General features: G+C 59.6%; 1 protein-coding gene across 3 annotated transcripts in view; it reads left to right on the plus strand.

Annotated features, from left to right (window-relative positions):
- The window catches only part of PNKD (PNKD metallo-beta-lactamase domain containing), a 59,861-nt gene that overhangs the window by 38,249 nt on the left and 4,564 nt on the right, over positions 1-17,048 (plus strand). Inside the window, exons 1-3 of one of the 3 annotated variants that reach the window (XM_062191638.1) lie at positions 1,447-1,607; positions 16,566-16,681; positions 16,780-16,892. In XM_062191638.1, coding sequence (XP_062047622.1) covers positions 1,447-1,607; positions 16,566-16,681; positions 16,780-16,892 — 390 coding nt within the window. Of the gene's footprint in view, positions 1-1,446; positions 1,608-15,803; positions 15,866-16,565; positions 16,682-16,762; positions 16,893-17,048 lie in introns of those variants that run through there. The other 2 variants (XM_062191645.1, XM_062191630.1) reach the window with 2 other exon arrangements.

Genomic DNA, 17,048 nt, shown 5'->3' on the forward strand with positions numbered 1-17,048 from the left:
TGGAGCCGGAGGAGCCCAGCCCTGGCTCCTGTGTGCCTGTCCTCACGTCCACGGCCAGCCCCGCTGACCTTCACAGCTTCTGGAACCCATGAGGAAGGCAGCAGTAGCGTGATGTGGAATCACTGGGCTAAGGACTTGGAGGTACCTTGGCCCCAGCCCTGGCTCTGCCACCACGGCTGCTGAACCTTGCCCAAGTCGCCGTCCCTGAGCCTCTGTGGCCTCTTCGTCTCCTTTGGGACACAGTTTAGGTGTCACCTGCTCTGGGAGCCCCCCAGGCTGGTCCGCTCCGTGTCCCATGTCTGTGTCCCCCAGTATGCATCCTCTATAGCGCCACCATTTGTCATCCATCACACATTCGTGAGGGGACTGCAGAACGTCCCTGGAAAAAGATGCTCATTTTCATAAAAGAACGTTTTTGAAACTACGTGCAGACTGGCCGGGCGCTGCGGCTCAATAGGTTAATCCTCCACCTGTGGCGCTGGCACCCCGGGTTCCAGTCCCGGTTGGGGCGCCGGATTCTGTCCCAGTTGCTCCTCTTCCAGTCCAGTTCTCTGCTGTTGCCCGGGAGGGCAGTGGAGGATGGCCCAAGTGCTTGGGCCCTACACCTGCATGGGAGACCAGGAAAAGCACCTGGCTCCTGGCTTCAGATCAGGGCAGTGTGCCGGCCGCAGCAGCCATTAGGGGTGAACCAACAGAAAAGGAAGACCTTTCTCTCTGTCTCTCTCTCACTGTCCACTCTGCCTGTCAAAAAAAAAAAAAAAAAGAAAAAAAAGAAAGAAAGAAAACTACGTGCAGTCTTTTCCCACAGTATATATATTTTCCATGAACTTTCTGAAGACCCCTTGTGCAAGTGTGTGCGGTGCACCTAAGTTTATACGCATCCTCCCAATTACCTGTGCTTGCTCATTCGGTTCCCCTGCCCACTAGATTCTAGACTGCAGGCTCCGGTCTGACCAGTGCCTTCTCAGACCTGGCACCGAGGCTGCCACGTGGGAGGAGCAGGAAAAGTCATTTAGTCAATGAATACACGGTAACTGACCTAAGACGATCTCTCAGCTTCCTTCCAGCTCAATGTTTGGGAGTCCAAGGTTTCCCGCCAGAGGGCCACCCTCCTCCCCACCCACCCCCCCGCAGGGCTGCGAGCCGCTGGTTCTCCCAGGGCTCCGATTAGAGCTGGGATTAGAGCAGGTCCCAGGCCGGCTCCCGCCCCGCCCCCAGGTTTGGGGGGGTGGCCTTGGGGCGCGCGCCCCGCAGCGGGCGGCGAGGGGCGGGCCCGAGCGCCAGGCCCCCGGCGGGGCGTGGCCAGAGCGCCCCGCTCGCCCCTCCACCGGCTGACGCGCGGAGCCCGGCCCCCACCCTGCGGATTCCCCGCGTGGGGCCCGGGCCGGGGCGTCGCCTAGCAACGCCCAGCCCCGCCCCCGGCGGCTGCGGGCGCCGGCCCCCAGCATGGCCTGGCGGGGCTGGCCCGAGCCGTGGCTGTGGGTCGCCGGCTGCGCGCTGCTCCTCGTCGCCTGCGTCCTGCTGGTGAGCCCCCGCAGCTGCCGAGCGCGGCGGGGCCTCCGCGGCCTGCTCATGACGCGCAGCCAGCGGCTGCTCTTCCGAATCGGGTTAGTGCGGGCTGCGGAGGCTGCGGGCTCGGAGAGGCGGGCGCGCCGGGAGAGGGCACGGGGCGGGCTCCGGGGTGCGGACAGCGCTTGGACTAGTCTGGACAGCGCTGGAGCGAAAGGGTCTAGAACCAAAGAAAAGGGGCCGGGAGACGGATTGGAGAAGCCACTGAGCTGGGGGGGACTGAGGGAGTTGGGGGCTGAGACATTGGGGTGCGCTGAGGAAGGCGGGTTAGGGGAGGCGGTCCGGAGAGGCGAGGGAGGAAAGCGCCCGATAAGGGAGCTGGGAAAGGGGATTAAGTGCAGGCGCCCGGGCCGTCCGGCGCTGAGGTCCGCAGACCCCGGCCCGCTAGCAGGTGCAGAAGATAGCCTAACTGGCATCTGAAACCGCGCACTCCTCCCCGTGTCCTTGTTCCAACTCCTCACCATCCTGCGGCGGGGCTTCCGTCCTAGACAAGAGCCCCAACCCCGAATACCAGGGTGTCCCGGGTTGGTGTGGAAGCCCCAGGCTGTGAAATTTGACCCGAGTGACTCAGCCTCACCGCAGTGGTCTGCCTTCGTCGGACCCTCCTCCTCCTCCCCCTCCCCCACCCCCACCCCCACCCCTCGCCCTCTGTCCCTTCCTTCCTGGGCCCAGGCCAGGTAGTACCCAGCTCTGTTCTGGCACGGAAACAGCGGCGAGGAAGGAGCGAAGGAGCCAGAAGAAGTCAGCTCCCCAGGGCCACTGGCCCCCTCCTGCTCCCGGTGAGGCCGTGGGACAGAACCTCGAGCCCGAGTGGAGGGACAGAGATGTCGGGATGGGAACTGTGGCAGCCTGGCAGGCAGAGAAGGCCTGAACCTGGGGATTTTCTGAGCTTCCTAGAAGGCTTGTGCAACTCACCCCCTCCTCCCTAGACCACCCCACGGCTCCCAGGGGCTTCAGCCTGGGGCTCCAGTCACACCCCATCTGTGATAGAGAGTGTCCTGTGGTCTCTGCGGGCCTTCACGTCTCTGCTATCCCAGAGCTCAGTTCCTCTCTACAGGACGCTCCCACAAGTGAACCACTGCCCTGAAAATAGTGAGATTTACAACCGTTTGGGTATCTTCATATTTCTTTTTAAGATTTATTTATTTATTTGAAAGGCAGAGTTACAGAGAGGCAGAGGCAGAAAGAGAGAGAGGTCTTCCATCCGCTGGTTTACTCCCCAGATGGCCACAATGGCCAGAGCTGGGCCGATACAAAACCAGGAGCCAGGAGCTTCCTCTGGGTCTCCCACACAGGTGCAGGTGACCAAGGACTTGGACCATCTTCTACCGATTTTCCAGGCCATAGCAGAGAGCTGGATCGGAAGTGGAGCAGCTGGGACTCAAACTGGTGCCCATATGGGATGCCAGTGCTGCAGACCGGGGCTTTAACCCACTGTACCACAGCACCAGCCCAATATTTGGGGTTTAAAAAAGACATTCTTGCCCCAAAGTTTGTGGATGGGGAAGCTTTATTTGGGGAAGAATTTTTAAATCTACTCCTAGTTTCCAGAATTGCTAAGTGTGAAGTCATGCCAACTGTCTGAGGAAATGAAAAATAGGGATTTCCACCCAGAACTGAAATCAGAACTCTGAGATCGGAAGGCCCCGAATCACCGTGCTGGAATTTTTTTTTTTTTTTTTTTTTTTGACAGGCAGAGTTAGACAGTGAGAGAGAGAGAGAGACAGAGAGAAAGGTCTTCCTTCCATTGGTTCACCCCCTAAATAGCCGCCGATCCGAAGCCAGGAGCCAGGTGCTTCCTCCTGGTCTCCCGTGTGGGTGCAGGGCCCAAGCACTTGGGCCATCCTCCACTGCCTTCCCGGGGCCACAGCAGAGAGCTGGTCTGGAAGAGGAGCAACCGGGACAGAATCTGGCGCCCCAACCGGGACTAGAACGCGGGGTGTCGGCGCCACAGGTGGAGGATTAGCCTAGTGAGCCAAGGCACGGGCCAACTGTGCCAGAATATTAAGGCCTGGGTGTTCCTAGACCAAACTCAGGATTCTCTGTGTTTCCTGCAGGTCCCAGTGTTTGCCTGGGCTTCCCTGTGCCTGGGTTTCAGGGTGGCCTGGAACTCAGCCCCCAAATTTGCAGAGCAGAAGGGAGTGCCTGGAATCAGAATTCCAGACCCTGCCTCCCCTCCCCACCCCCATCCCTCCCAGGTCTGGGAAACAATCAGTATAGTCCCTGGGGAAGAGGCTGCTGGCTGCTGGGCGGGAGGGGAGATGCAGGCAGGAAACTGTAGGGGGAAATAGGCAGGTGTGGATGCTGTGCGGGAGTCCCCAGCGCCTGCAGGAAGGATGGAGGGAGGGGGGCTGGGTGGAACAGGACGTGATGGGGAGGGGAGAGCACACAGACACCCTCCAGCCTGAAGGTGTGGCTGCAGGGCAGTAAATGGGGATTCTTTGGGGGCCGGGAAGCAGATGGAAATCCTAAACAATTCAAGGGGAGTATTGCTCATGGGATCGTTCATAAGCGTCCTTGGCTTGCTCATTTTCTTAAAGGCTTTCCTCAAGGTAGCACAATTGTTTCTGGAGGAGAATGGCTGGGCACAATGGAGAGTGGATGAGGGTAACCTGAGGTCACAGGAATTCACTGGGGACTCCGGGAAACAGCACATGGCATGTGGCCTGGGACAGATCTGCCTTGGAGTCATAGCTTTGTGACATGGTACCTGCGTGACCTTACAAATAACTCTGTGTGCCTCAGTTGTTCCCATCTGTGAAATGGGCACCGTAATGGTGCCTGTCTCCTAGGGCTTCTATGAGAGCAAATGGAATTGCACAGAGCTGATGTTAGTGCTCGCAGATGCTGCCGTCTGCGGTGGGCGGGAGCCAGGGCCCATGGCGTGGGCCGAGTGCTTTGTGAGTTTCCTTCTGTGCTTCCTTGCACGCCACCCCGGGTTGGCACTGTGAGATCCTGGCAGGATCTGGACGCTGTTGTCCGGGAGTAGGGGACAGACGCAGGTGAGCAGCTGTACCCGGGGCAGGAAGTGGGACCCCGGGAGCCCCAGGGAGGAGCAGGGCAGGCCCGAGGAATCAGGAGTGTGGACTCTGCCATGGGTGCCCCCTGCTGCGTGCCTCAGTTTCCCACTTCACCTTTGGTAGTTAAGGGCACTGGGAAGAGCCTATGTGTGGAGGGCAGGTGAGCCGGCTGGGAGTGTTTGCAGCACTGAGAAGGTGGCAGGCAGCCAGCCTTTGGGGACGGACAGGCCCAGCTGACATCAGCTGCTCTCCTTCCGTGACCAAGCCCCGCATTCCCAGGCGTGCTCCCCCCAACTCATGTGAAACCAGCTGTCCCCAGGATGGTCCTTTCCCGCTCTGGTTCTGCTGGTGGAAACCCCCTGTCTGTGGCCAGAGCAGCCCGCTGGCTGGAATTCTAGGGTGGCAGGAGCCCTGGCCCGAGTGAGCCCCTGCTAATGGCCTGGGTGAAGGCCAGGAGCAGGCGGTGAGCCGGGCCCTGTGTGACAGTGACCCAGCTGGCGAGAGGGGAGCAGGGCCTTTTCCTTTCTGCAGGCCCTTGGGACCGTGGAGAGTTGTGGCCCAAGCACCCACAGCCTCTCGGCCTCCCTGCTCTAACCACTGGCCCAGCCTCCCCTCTGCTGCCTGGTTGGGCTCCCAAGTGTGGCCGAGCAGGTGAGCAGGTGTCCCCCTTCCCCAACAACCCAAGCTGCCTACATAATGAGGCCACACCCCTCACCAGGCCTTTGTGCTGCCCCTCCCCCCCACACACCAGGACCTGCCTCATCCCATCCCCTCTTCCCTCCCACGGTGGGGGGCTGTTCTTCTGTCAGACCTGGCAGACCCCCGCCTCCCTCCCCACACCTCTACTGCTCAGATTGTGTTCGTGCCGCTCCCGCCCAGCCTCCTAAAATGGCAGCTCCCCTCCGCCCCTGTGCCCCCAGGTTCAGGCCTGGGGAGAATCCCTGGGGTCTCTGCCCACACCCCTGCAGCGGTTTCCTTCCCCCTCCCCAAGGCCAAGTCCAGTCACAGAAGGGCTTGAAGGCTCCCTGTGGCCTGCCGGGTCCCCATCCCAGCTTTTGCCGCCTTCCACCTGGCCCACCTGGCCTCAGACACACACCAGGACGGTCACAGCCTGTCTGTGGCTCTCACCAGAGCCTTCACCTGATGGCCGCCGGGCTCTGCGTAGATTTCAGTGTGTCTTGGAGGCCTGGCCCAGAGTCCTCCTTGAGGCCTGCTCTGCTGCCTCAGTTCAAGTTCAAGTTCAAGTTCATCCCTATCCCTGCCCCCATTCAGACTGACCCCTGGCCCCGTTTGCCCTCCTAGAGCTTTCAGTGTGTATTCTGGTTTGTTCTGGAGTCAGCCACTCACGAGTCTGACTCTGGCTGCACTGCCACTGGCCTGGCCCAGGGAGCAGGACCGCACTACAGGGGCCTGAGGCTGGGAGGAGGGAGAGAAGGGGGAGAGTCGAAAGAAACAACCCGAAGCAGAACCGAAGCAAACGCAGGAGGCTGCCCTGGCCCAGTGGAGAGGCCGCCGGCGCTTGCTGTGTCTCCGTGCACCCCAAGCCCCCAGCAGCCTCTTTGTGGCCCTCAGAGAGCTGAGAGGGTGCGGCAGGAGCCTCCAGGGTGCTCAGGGGGCCCAGCAGACACGGGCAGACCAGAGGTCTCACGGGCTGGGCTTGCCTGCTTTGTCACAGTGCTGTCTGGGCCCCACCAGGTCCCAGGCCATTTAGGGAGGACAGAGGGACGTGACCCTGGCTAAAGGGGTTTTCCAGGTCCTTCTGCGGGGTGCAGAGCGCCGCCCCCACCACCACTTCTGGTCCTGTCCCCAGCCTGCCTGTGGCGCTGCCCAGGGTGGCGAAACTGCCCTCGGAGGGGGAGACGGAAGAAGAGCTTCATTGTGTGTTTTCCACTGCGTGCGGGGGGAGGGGGAGGGGGAGGGGGAGGGGCCCAGCTCACTGTCCACAGCTGTCCCACACAGGCGCTCAGAGTGACACCAGAACAAGCACGCTCTGGCCCAGTGAGCCCACACGGGGGCTGGCGCTGTGCCTGCAGCCCCGGGCCACCTGCGGCTCACCCAGGCCGGCTGCTCCCCAACCCGGCCCCACCTTGCCAAGTGCTTCTCTGTGTCTCCCCTTGGGTCCCAGAGGACCAGTTCAGAAACTTTCTTTTTGTTTTCGGGGGAGGTGACAGTGGGTAGTTCCTGGCCACAGAACTGCTGAATCAGAAGCCGGGAAGGGGGAGGGAGAGGAGAAGATCGGAGCTTCGCTGCGCCCCTCCCCCAGGTCCTGTGAAGCAGGTGCCATGAGGCCCCTTTGAGAAGCGGTGTCCTTGGGTCCCAGCCTGCCGCAGGCCCAGGCACCCTGGGCAGAGCGGGCCTGCCTCGGGCCCTGGGGTATCAGGCCTGCTGCTCTTTCAGAACCATGAACACTCAGTTCTACATTAAGGCAAACTGAGGCTCGGGGAGTGAGCTTCTGCCTCGGGCCCCCACGGCAGCAGCCAAGGGGCTGCGTATCCAGGAAAGGTTCAAGAAACCAGGGGCCGTGGCGTGGGCAGTGGCCCCATCCACGTGGGGTGAGGACGATGGCAAGAGGACACAGCTTCCTCCCGGGGCTCCTTCACCGTCGCATTTTCCCTTCCCCAGGCCTTTCCTTTTTCCTAAATCCTCTCCCTCCGGCTCCAGACCACGACCCTGTGACCAGGGGCCTGTCTAGCAGTCGGGGTCAGGACTGGATGCAGGCAGGAGCATATTAATTTTACTGCGGGCTCTTGGGGTAAACAAATAGGAAGAGGGTTTATTTAACAAGTGAGAGAGAAAGCACACATCCACAGGTGAATGTGGGCTGCCCCACTGGGGTGGGCCAGAGAGAGGGTGGGGGAGGGGAGAAAGAGAGAGAGCACCTGTGTTGCACCACCGGCCCTGGTTTGATGTGAAGGAGAGGGAGTGCACTCTCCCTGTTGTTGGCTCTTTAACGAGGTGGGGGGGGGGGGTGCCTCCATGTATGTGAAGCCCCCTGGGACTTTTATGACCACACCACAAGTGCCACGTGGAGCTGAGCAGCCACGCTTTCATGCCCCCTCCCCCCCGGCTTAGGTCCCAGGTAGAGCAGGTGCCTGCCAGGAAAGGGGGCATTTTATTAACAAGTAGGAGGGTGACATTACTCTGTGGGCTTGCAAGGACTGCCAGCTCACGCAGACCTAAACGTGCCACCTAGTTAGCACCATGTCCGATGAAATTCTGGGTCAGGGGTCTGATCCCAAGCCCAGGGGGTCCCACTGCCCTGTGCGGCTGTCTGCAGAGTTCTACGTGTGTAATGAGGCCCCAGGGAGAGGATCGAGAGTGGCCACCAGGTTCTTAAAGGGGTCTGGCAGCCAAGCGCTAGGACCACACAGTGGGTCCCTGCGGCCCGCTGAGCCACCCTGACGGAGCAGTTTGCTCAGAAAAGGCCCTCAAGGGAGTTGAGCGGGGCCCAGAATAGCCCCGGCCTGCTCGTCTCAGTCTACCCCCTCATTTGGGGTTTGGGCAGGCTTTTAGTGGTAAGGAATATGGGCGCCAGGGCCAGGCTGCTGGGATTGAATCTCCTCTGGGACTCTGACACACCCCTCCCCCTCTGGCTGTGTTTCCCCTCTGTAGGATGGAGGGAACACTGGTGGGGAGGGGCAAAAAGGCGTGGGAATGGTGATGGTGATCGGTAGTGGAGACCGGGCCATGGACCCCAGCGAGGCCAGGTAGCCTGTGCAGGGCAGAGCAAGGATGGGGAGCCCCAGGCTGCAGACCCCCTGTGCAGGCTGCTTTCCACCTGTTCTTCCTGGCCCGAGGCCTTGGCTTACAGACCACTGGACTGGGCCGTTGGACTTGGTGCCCCAGGGACACGGCCATACCCATGCCCTTGGGTGTGGGTGACCTGCTTGGCAGAGCATCCTGCTGACCCAGGTCTGCAGGGCCCTTGGGGCAGGAGGGGACAGGATGAGGGAAGGGGGCTTGGATTGCACAAGACACCCCCACTGGGCTTCCCAGGATGCACCAGGCTGGCGTGGCCTTCCTACGTGGGGTCGCTTTTCCACCTGTGTGCCTTGGTCCCCCTCTCCCCCAGCCTTCCCCAGCCTGCACCAAGGAGCGCATGGGAGTCTACCTGCCCTGGGCACAGAGATGCAGCCCCTCCCAGGGGCCAGCTCCTGTGGAGGGGGGGTGGCCCAGGAACCCAGATGGAGTGGAGGGAGCTGGGTGTGAGCTGAGCCCTGACAGGTGGCCAGGATCCCCATAAGCAGAGAGGGTGGGGGTGGGGAGGTGTACCAGGCTGGGAGGCCCTGAGCAAGGAGAGTGCTATTGAAATGAGTTATTCCAGGCATTCAGAAAAGGTTCCACAATGTGTCAGTCCCCTACCCATCCTGCAGCTTAAGAAATAAAATATTACCCCAGCGTGGAAGGCTGGACTGTCCCTCAGCTGCTTTCATTATTTTGTTGTTGTTAAGATTTATTTTATGTATTTGAAGGAGAGAGAGAGAGCTTCCATCCACTCCCCACATGGCCACAGGGGCTGGGCCAGGCCAAACCAGGAACTCAGGCCGGGTCTCCCACGGGGCTGTCAGACTCAAGCCCTTGGGCCATCCTCTGCTGCTTTCCCCAGGCGCACTAGCAGGGAGCTGGATTGGAAGCAGAGCAGCCGGGACTCCAGCCAGCCCTGGCGTGTGGGAGGCCGGCACTGCAGCAGTGGCTTAACCCTGCCTTCATTTTTGTCCTGCGCATGTCCAGACCCCCTACGTGGGACGTGGGATGAGTTTGCCCTTCGGCGTTTTTAACAAATACACTCAGATGATTTTCTCGACCGTGTCCTTGAGCTTGGTTGACGGCCATTGCGCTCCGTCATTTGTTTCCTTGGCTGTGTGGTTTTCCAGGTCTGAGTAAGCCCATTGTTTGTTCTACTGCCGGGGGACAGTTGGGGTATCGGCTGTTGCCCTCCGGGGAGCACAGGGTTTTCACTGTGCAGGACTGGAGGACGCAGACAGGCTGTGGTCTCAGTCCCAGGGGGTCTGCTCGGGAGTTGGACATGCTCTCTGGGGCAGTAGGGAGCCACTGAAGGCTCTCAAGCAGGAGCAGGGTTCAGTTCCATGAAGCGCTTTAGGGACTGCACCAGTGGTTGCTGTTTGGGTTGGAAGCCGGGAGCTGGGGGAAGGAGGCTCCTTAGCCCATTTCTGCGGGGGGAGCCAGCGTGGAGGTTCAAGAAACCATGGGAGGCGCAGTTGAGAGGGATCCTGTTTGGGTCATGTGTACCAGGGAGAGAGCTAAGTGGGGTTGCACTCTGTGTCCTGGGTGGCGGGATGGCAGGGCCCTTCCCAGAAAGGGGGCAGGAGGAAGGGCTTGTGATGTGGCCAAGGCCAATGGTGCAGGCAGATGTGTGGTAGCCGTTGTCAGGGAGGCGTGGAGTCCTAGGACCCTCCCCACCTCAGCCCTGCCTTCCCCTGCTCTGCCCATCAGCCAGGACCTCAAGCCAACACGGCCACACCTCCCCCCACTCCCCGCCCCACATCCAAGCCGGCACAGGTCTCGGGTCCTTCTCCTTGCCCAGCCACCGCTCTCAACCCCTGCCGTCCCCCACCCCGACCCTGTCCCTCCAGCCACCTCTGCTCTTGCCTCTCCCTGATGCCCGCCGAGCCTTCAGAAAAGGAAGTCGGGCTGCGTGCCTCCCTGCCTTACCAGGGCCTGCATGCCGTGGCCTGGCCCCTGCTCCTCTAGCCCTGCCTGGAGGCTCTGGGGCCTCCCGGCTGCTCCTGGAACCCGCCCAGGCCCGGTACCGCGCCACCCAGAACAGTCCACACTGCTGGCTCCAGCCTTAGTCGCAAGCCCGAATGTCACCCTCTGGGAGACGAGGCCCCAGCCACCTGGCCTACAGTGGGGCCTTCCGGGCGGGCTCTTTGTCCACCCCCAGCTCTTGTTTACGCACGGCTTGTAGATTTCTCTCTGGTCTGTGGGCTGCCCACTTTGACTGCATCACAAGCTTCCCGAGAGCAGGGGGTGTCCACCCCTCTGTGTCCCCGTTCACGCGGGAAGTATTTGCTGAATGAGGGAGGGGCCTCATTGATGGCGGCTTCTTGGCGCACCGTCCCTGCCCTCAAAGAGCGTGCCCTGTCGGAGAGGTCAAAACCCACACCAGCACGACAGGCAGCTGGAAGAGGAACCCGGGAAATCTTCTCGCGCTCTTCCAGGTGTGGACAACTGCTTCAGCCGCTGTGCGGGGCCCCGGCACCGCAGGGAAGGAAGCAGCAGTCGCTAAACGCCTTGTACACGCCAGGCCTGACTGCTGCTTCGCCTTTGCGCTCATCTTGTGCTGCTTCCTCCCATGCCGCCCTGCAGGCCAGAGTCCCAGAGCAGCCTCATCCAGAAAGGCCTACGAGTTGCTAGATTGTTCTCTTGCAATTTCCAGAAGCCGATGTGGGAAGACATGGAGGCACGATGTGGCCTCGGGCACGGGTGCACGTTCGTAGCAGGCACAGAGGAAAGGGAGATTTTATTTCATTTTATCTTATTTTTAAAGATATATTTATTTATTTAAAAGGCAGAGTTACAGAGAGGCAGAGGCAGACGGAGAAAGAGGTTTTCCATCCTCTGGTTCACCCCCCAAATGGCCACAATGGCCAAAGCTGAGCTGATCCGAAGCCAGGAGCCAGGAGCTTCTTCTGGATCTCCCATGTGGGCGCAGAGACCCAAGGACTTGGACCATCCTCTACTGCTTTCCCAGGCCTTAGCAGAGAGCTGGATCAGAAGTGGAGCAGCCGGGACTCAAACCAGCGCCCATTTGGGATGCCGGCGCTGTAGGCGGAAGCTTTACCTACTGCGCCACAGCAACAGCCTGCCATTTTATTTTTTAACCTCTCATCTTGAGATCACTCCAGACTTGTCAAAAGCGCACAGCGAGTTCTCATGGAGCCCTCGCCCCGCCCCCAGGAGCGTGAGCATCTTTCCTAGCTGAGGCTCGGTTGTCCAAACCAAAGGATGAACACCAGTGCCTGCCAGCAGCTACTCCCAGCGCCTCCCAGCTTCTGCTGGGTGCCCCCACCTCCTCTTCTACATGCAAGACCCAGTTCAGAACCCCACGTGGTATCTAAGCTCCTGCAGTCGGGGACAGCCTCGCTGTCACGCCGAGGACCCCTTGGGCGAGTCCTGGCCAGTGTTTTGTCGAGTCTCTCAGTCTGGCTTCATAGGACATTTCCTGCCGAACAAACAAATGATGGCCATGCATTTTTGGCACAAACACCACCGAAGTGACTGTGCCCTCCCGGGCGTGTCGTATTGAGAGGCAAATGAGGTCTACAAATATCCTTCCCATGTTCAGCGCTGGCTTAGTGTGCAGTCAGCCCGAGCTCTGCCGCCTTTGTCCCTTTGCCGTGCGCGGGCCTCCCTGAAGCTGCACGGGCCTCCCTGAAGCTGTACCCTTCGCTCACCCTACTCGGGCGGTGGGCCCAGGGTGCCAGGCGTTCCGTTGTGCTGCCGTGTGGTAGAAACTCGAGATGGTGCCTGTGTGTTCAGGCCAGGGTGGGAGCAGAGATGCTCAGATGGTCAAGGAAGGCTTCTTGGAGGAGGGGGCTTGGTCCAGCAGCAGCATCTAGAGCAGCAGGGGGAAGAGCGTTCCAGGTGAGGGTGTGCTCGGGAGAAGCTGTGGTGGCAGGGAAGCGCCCCCACCATGGCTGCAGACACCCCGGGCTCCCCACCTGTGGGGACCCTGCACCAGCTCAGCTCCAGGCCCTCGGGCGGGCGCTTGGTGCTCGGGCAACAGGTGCATGCATGCTGTCCCCAGCCCAGGCGAAGGGAGGGTCCTCGCTGGGGCGCCTTCAGGGAAGTCACCCAAGCTCCTCAGTTTTCCTCTTCGGTAGGGTGGGCGTGCCGGGAGCAGCCACCGAGTCACCGCGTGTCTGCCTGGCCTGCTAAGGACTTGCTCAGGATCACATGCAAACTACTTGGGACTGGAACCAGCATTCTGAGGGCTTAACCATCTGCACCACAATGCCTGCCCTTGCCATAGCCTAACCCGCTGTGCCACAGAGCTCCCCCTAGAATTACTCTTCACAGCCAACCTGCTCCCTCCCTGTCCCTGCCCTGCCCCGACCAGCACCCACGCACCCCTCCTCTACTTTTCTGTCTGGGTCTTGAACAGCCAGGATCCCTCCTGGCCTGACTAGCCTGAGCTACAGTCCTCAGCTCTGCCCATTCCCTCACCCCGGCTGCCCCAGCCTGAGGTCCCTTTCCCACGAGGCCTCTCCTGTGCTGAGCTGGCTGGCTGGCTGGCTGTGTGATTGTAGGGTCTGGTGTAATGTGAAATTCCGACTTGTCAGGCTGCTTGTAGTTTGCTAAATGGAGAAAAATTAAAAATGTAAATTCGCAGCAGGAATTTCACCATTCTCTTTCAGTGCCAGTTTTAAATGCAAATGTAAGAACACCTCGCACCAGGCCTTGGCTCAATAGGCAGGCCTTGGCTCAATAGGCGGCACCCCGGGGTTCTAGTCCCGGTTGCCCCTCTTCCAGGCCAGCTCTCTGCTGTGGCCCGGGAAGGCAGTGGAGGATGGCCCAAGTGCTTGGGCCCTGCACCCGCATGGGAGACCAGGAGAAGCACCTGGCTCCTGCCATCGGATCAGCGCGGTGCGCCGGCCACAGCGGCCATTGGAGGGTGAACCAACGGCAAAGGAAGATATTTCTCTCTCTCTCTCTCTCTCACTGTCCACTCTGCCTGTCCAAAAAAAAAAAAGAACACTTCGCTCACATGTGATTCACTGGAGCGGCATAATTCATGTTTCTCAGCTTGCACGTGGCTCTGGGTTGTGTTCCTGTAGGGCAGTGGAAGGACTGCCCCAAACCAACATTTTTATCTATTTTAATTTTATTTGAAAGGCAGACAGATCTCACATCCATTGGTTCACTTCTCAAATGCCTGCTGGGCCATGCTGAAGCCAGGAGCCCAGACCTCAATACAGGTGACCTACATGGGTGGCAAGGACCCAAGTGCTTGAGCCATTACTCATTAGCAGGAAGCTAGATTGGGAGTTGAACCGGACACTTCGGGGCTAGCATTGAGCAGTGGGTTCAGCCGCTGCCGGAAACATGGGCATCCCATATCAGAGCACTGGTTAGAGCCCTGGCTGCTCCCCTTCCAATCCAGCTCGCTGCTAATGAGCCTGGAAAGGCAGCAGGTAACAGTCAAAGTAAACAGGCCCCCGCCACCTACATGGGAGAGACAAGTGGAGTTCCAAGCTCCTGGATTTGGCCTGGCCCAGCCCCGGCTGTTGTGGCCAGTTGGGGAGTGAACCAGCAAATAGAAGATCTTTCCCTCTCTGTCTCTCCGTCTCTGTCACTCTGCTTTTCAAATAAATGAAATAAATCTTAAAAGAGAAGAAGGAGAACGAGGGGCGGGGGTGGTGGAGGAGGAGGAGAAGAAAGAAGGAGGGGCCTGTGCTGTGGCGCAGTGGGTTAAAGCCCCAGCCTGCGGCGCCGGCATCCCACATGGGTGCTGGTGTGAGTCCTGGCTGCTTCACTTCCGATCCAGCTCTCTGCTATGGCCTGGGAAAGCAGAAGATGGCCCAAGTCCTTGGGCCCCTGCGCCCACGTGGGAGACCCGGAAGAAGCTCCTGGCTTTGGATCGGCACAGCTCTGGCTGTTGCAGTCGTTTGGGAAATGAACCAGAGGAATGGAAGACCTCTCTCTGTGTCTCTGTCTCTACCTCTCTCTGTAACCATGTCTTTCAAATAAATAAAATAATACTTAAAAAAAAAAAAAAAGGAGAAGGAAGAAGGAGAACCAGGCAGTCCAATATGGGATGTGGGAGTCCAGGCAGCTTAACTGTCTTCTTTGTGTATTTGAAGCAAATTCCAGCCGGAACTTGTTGGAAGTTTGAGCTGGAAAGCTTGGTCTCCTGGGTCAGCCACACCGCCCTCCCCCGAGTCACAGGTGTCTCTCCACGTATTCATGTTGAGTCTTGTTGAATTCCCACACATAGGGGGCCCCCAGAGTTCTGTGTTCAGGGGCATCACCAGCACTGTCTGTGCGTGGGCAGCAAGGGACAGAGCACACCCTTGTGTGGCTGTCCGCCCAGGTGCTCCATCGTCCCATCAGACTCCGCCTGCACAGCACAAGTCCCAGGATGAAACCACACCGAATTTCAGGATGGTGACGCTCAGTGTGGGAGCTTCTGAGCAGGGGACCCAGGGTGACTGCACACCTGGGAAGCCAGCTCTGTGTCCTGGCCTTCTGTGTCCTCATCCTGTTCCTGTGCCCCCTTTGCGCTAGCACCAGGTAGCCTGAGATGGCCTAGAATGACGACAGGAGGGGAGAGGCGCATCGACAGCCCACCCACCCTTGCCTCTCTTGCTTCTCCCACCAAGCAGCTGGACAGAACTTGCTTTCTTTCTTTTTTTTTTTTTTTTTTTTTTTTTTTTTTTTACAGACAGAGTGGACAGTGAGAGAGAGAGACAGAGAGAAAGGTCTTCCTTTTGCCGTTGGTTCACCCTCCAACGGCCGCCGCGGTTGGCGCGCTGCGGCCGGCGCACCGCGCTGATCCGATGGCAGGAGCCAGGGGCTTATCCTGGTCTCCCATGGGGTGCAGGACCCAAGAACTTGGGCCATCCTCCACTGCACTCCCTGGCCACAGCAGAGAGCTGGCCTGGAAGAGGGGCAACCGGGACAGAATCCGGTGCCCCGACCGGGACTAGAACCCTGTGTGCCGGCGCCGCAAGGCGGAGGATTAGCCTAGTGAGCCGCGGCGCCGGCCTCTTTCTTTTTTTTTTAAGATTTGTTTTATTTATTTGACAGGCAGAGTTAGAGAGAGAGAGAGAGGTCTTCCATCCACTGGTTCACTCCCCAAATGGCTGAAATGGCCAGAGCTGTCCTGATCCGAAGCCAGGAGCCAGGAGCTTCTTCCGGGTCTCCCACGTGGGTGCAGGGGCCCAAGGACTTGGGTCATCTTCTACTGCTTTCCCAGGCCATAGCAGAGAGCTGGATCGGAAGTGGAGCAGCCAGGACTCAAACTGGTACCCAATGGGATGCTGGCACTGTAGGTGGCAGCTTTACCCACTATGCCATAGCGCTGGCCCCATGGACAGAACTTTCTAGTTTCCCCAAACAAGCCCTGTCTTCTGCATCTGGACCCCTGCCTGTTTCCTCTACCCCAGTGGCTCTCATAGTTGTGGTCCCTGCAGCACCTAGGAGCTGCTGGAAATGTCAGTTCCCAGGGCCGGCCCCAGACCTCCTGAAAACTCTGGGGATAGGACCAGACACCCGCTCTTCATCTGGTCGCTCAGCCAATTGTGATGCAGGTAAATGTTGGACCACCACTGCCCTTCTTTTGCTTTTGTTTTACGATTTATTTATTTACTTGAAAGGCAGAGTTACAGAGAGGGAGAGAGAGACAGAGAGAAAGCACATCCATCGACTGGTCCGCTCCCCAAATGGCTGCAATAGCCTGGGCAGGGCCAGGCCAAAGCCAGGAGCCAGGAACTCTATCCAGGTCCCCCATGTGCGTGGCAGAGCCCAAGCACTTGGATCATTTTCTGCTGCTTTCCCAAGTGCATTAGCAGGGAGCTGGATTGGAAGTGGAGCAGCTGGGACTCAAACCAGCACTCTGATAGGGAATCTGGCTTAGCAGGTGGCACCACAACACGGGGCCCCGCCACTGCCCTTGAAGATTTTTTTCCTCCCTCATGTCAGCCTCCTGACTCCTCCCTATTCCCGGTAATGTTCATCAGGGACCCAGCCCTGGGCTAAATTAAACTCCTGCCTGGGTGAGTCTCTCCTGTGAATTCTTCAGTTCACGGCTTCCCTGGCTCCAAGTGTGACAGTCTCATTCTTCACCTTGTCCAAAGTACTGAGCAGGGCAAACAGGAGGCGCCCCATAAGTGACGATGGAGTTGCACTGACTTGGGGAGACCAAGGGAGTGGAGATGTGGAGCCCGCAGGCTGCACGGAGGGGTCCGGGGTGCCCAGGGCAGGGGTTGACCCCGGACCCTCGCCCTCCAGGTACAGCCTGTACACCCGCACCTGGCTCGGGTACCTCTTCTACCGGCAGCAGCTGCGCAGGGCTCGGAATCGCTACCCCAAAGGCCACTCCAAAACCCAGCCCCGCCTCTTCAATGGTGAGCTCTGGCCGCCCCTGGCCGGCACCCCCCACCCTCCCTGCCTCCTCCCCCTCCGTACCCCGCCGACTGGGCACCCAGCCCGTGTCTGCCCCCAGGAGTGAAGGTGCTTCCCATCCCCGTCCTGTCGGACAACTACAGCTACCTCATCATCGACACCCAGGCCCGGCTGGCTGTGGCTGTGGACCCTTCAGACCCTCGCGCTGTGCAGGTGAGGGGAACGGGGGGGGGGACCTGGGGGCCTCTCCTTACCAGAGAGGAGGGGCTGTCCCCGACCCGTCTGTTCACAGAATGTGCCCTCGACCTTGTGTGCATGTACGCCCACCCCCAACACTCACGCGCGTACACACACGAGGAAAGGTGTCTA

This window comes from Lepus europaeus, chromosome 1 (assembly GCF_033115175.1).
Source record: "Lepus europaeus isolate LE1 chromosome 1, mLepTim1.pri, whole genome shotgun sequence".
Taxonomy (NCBI): Eukaryota; Metazoa; Chordata; class Mammalia; order Lagomorpha; family Leporidae; genus Lepus; species Lepus europaeus.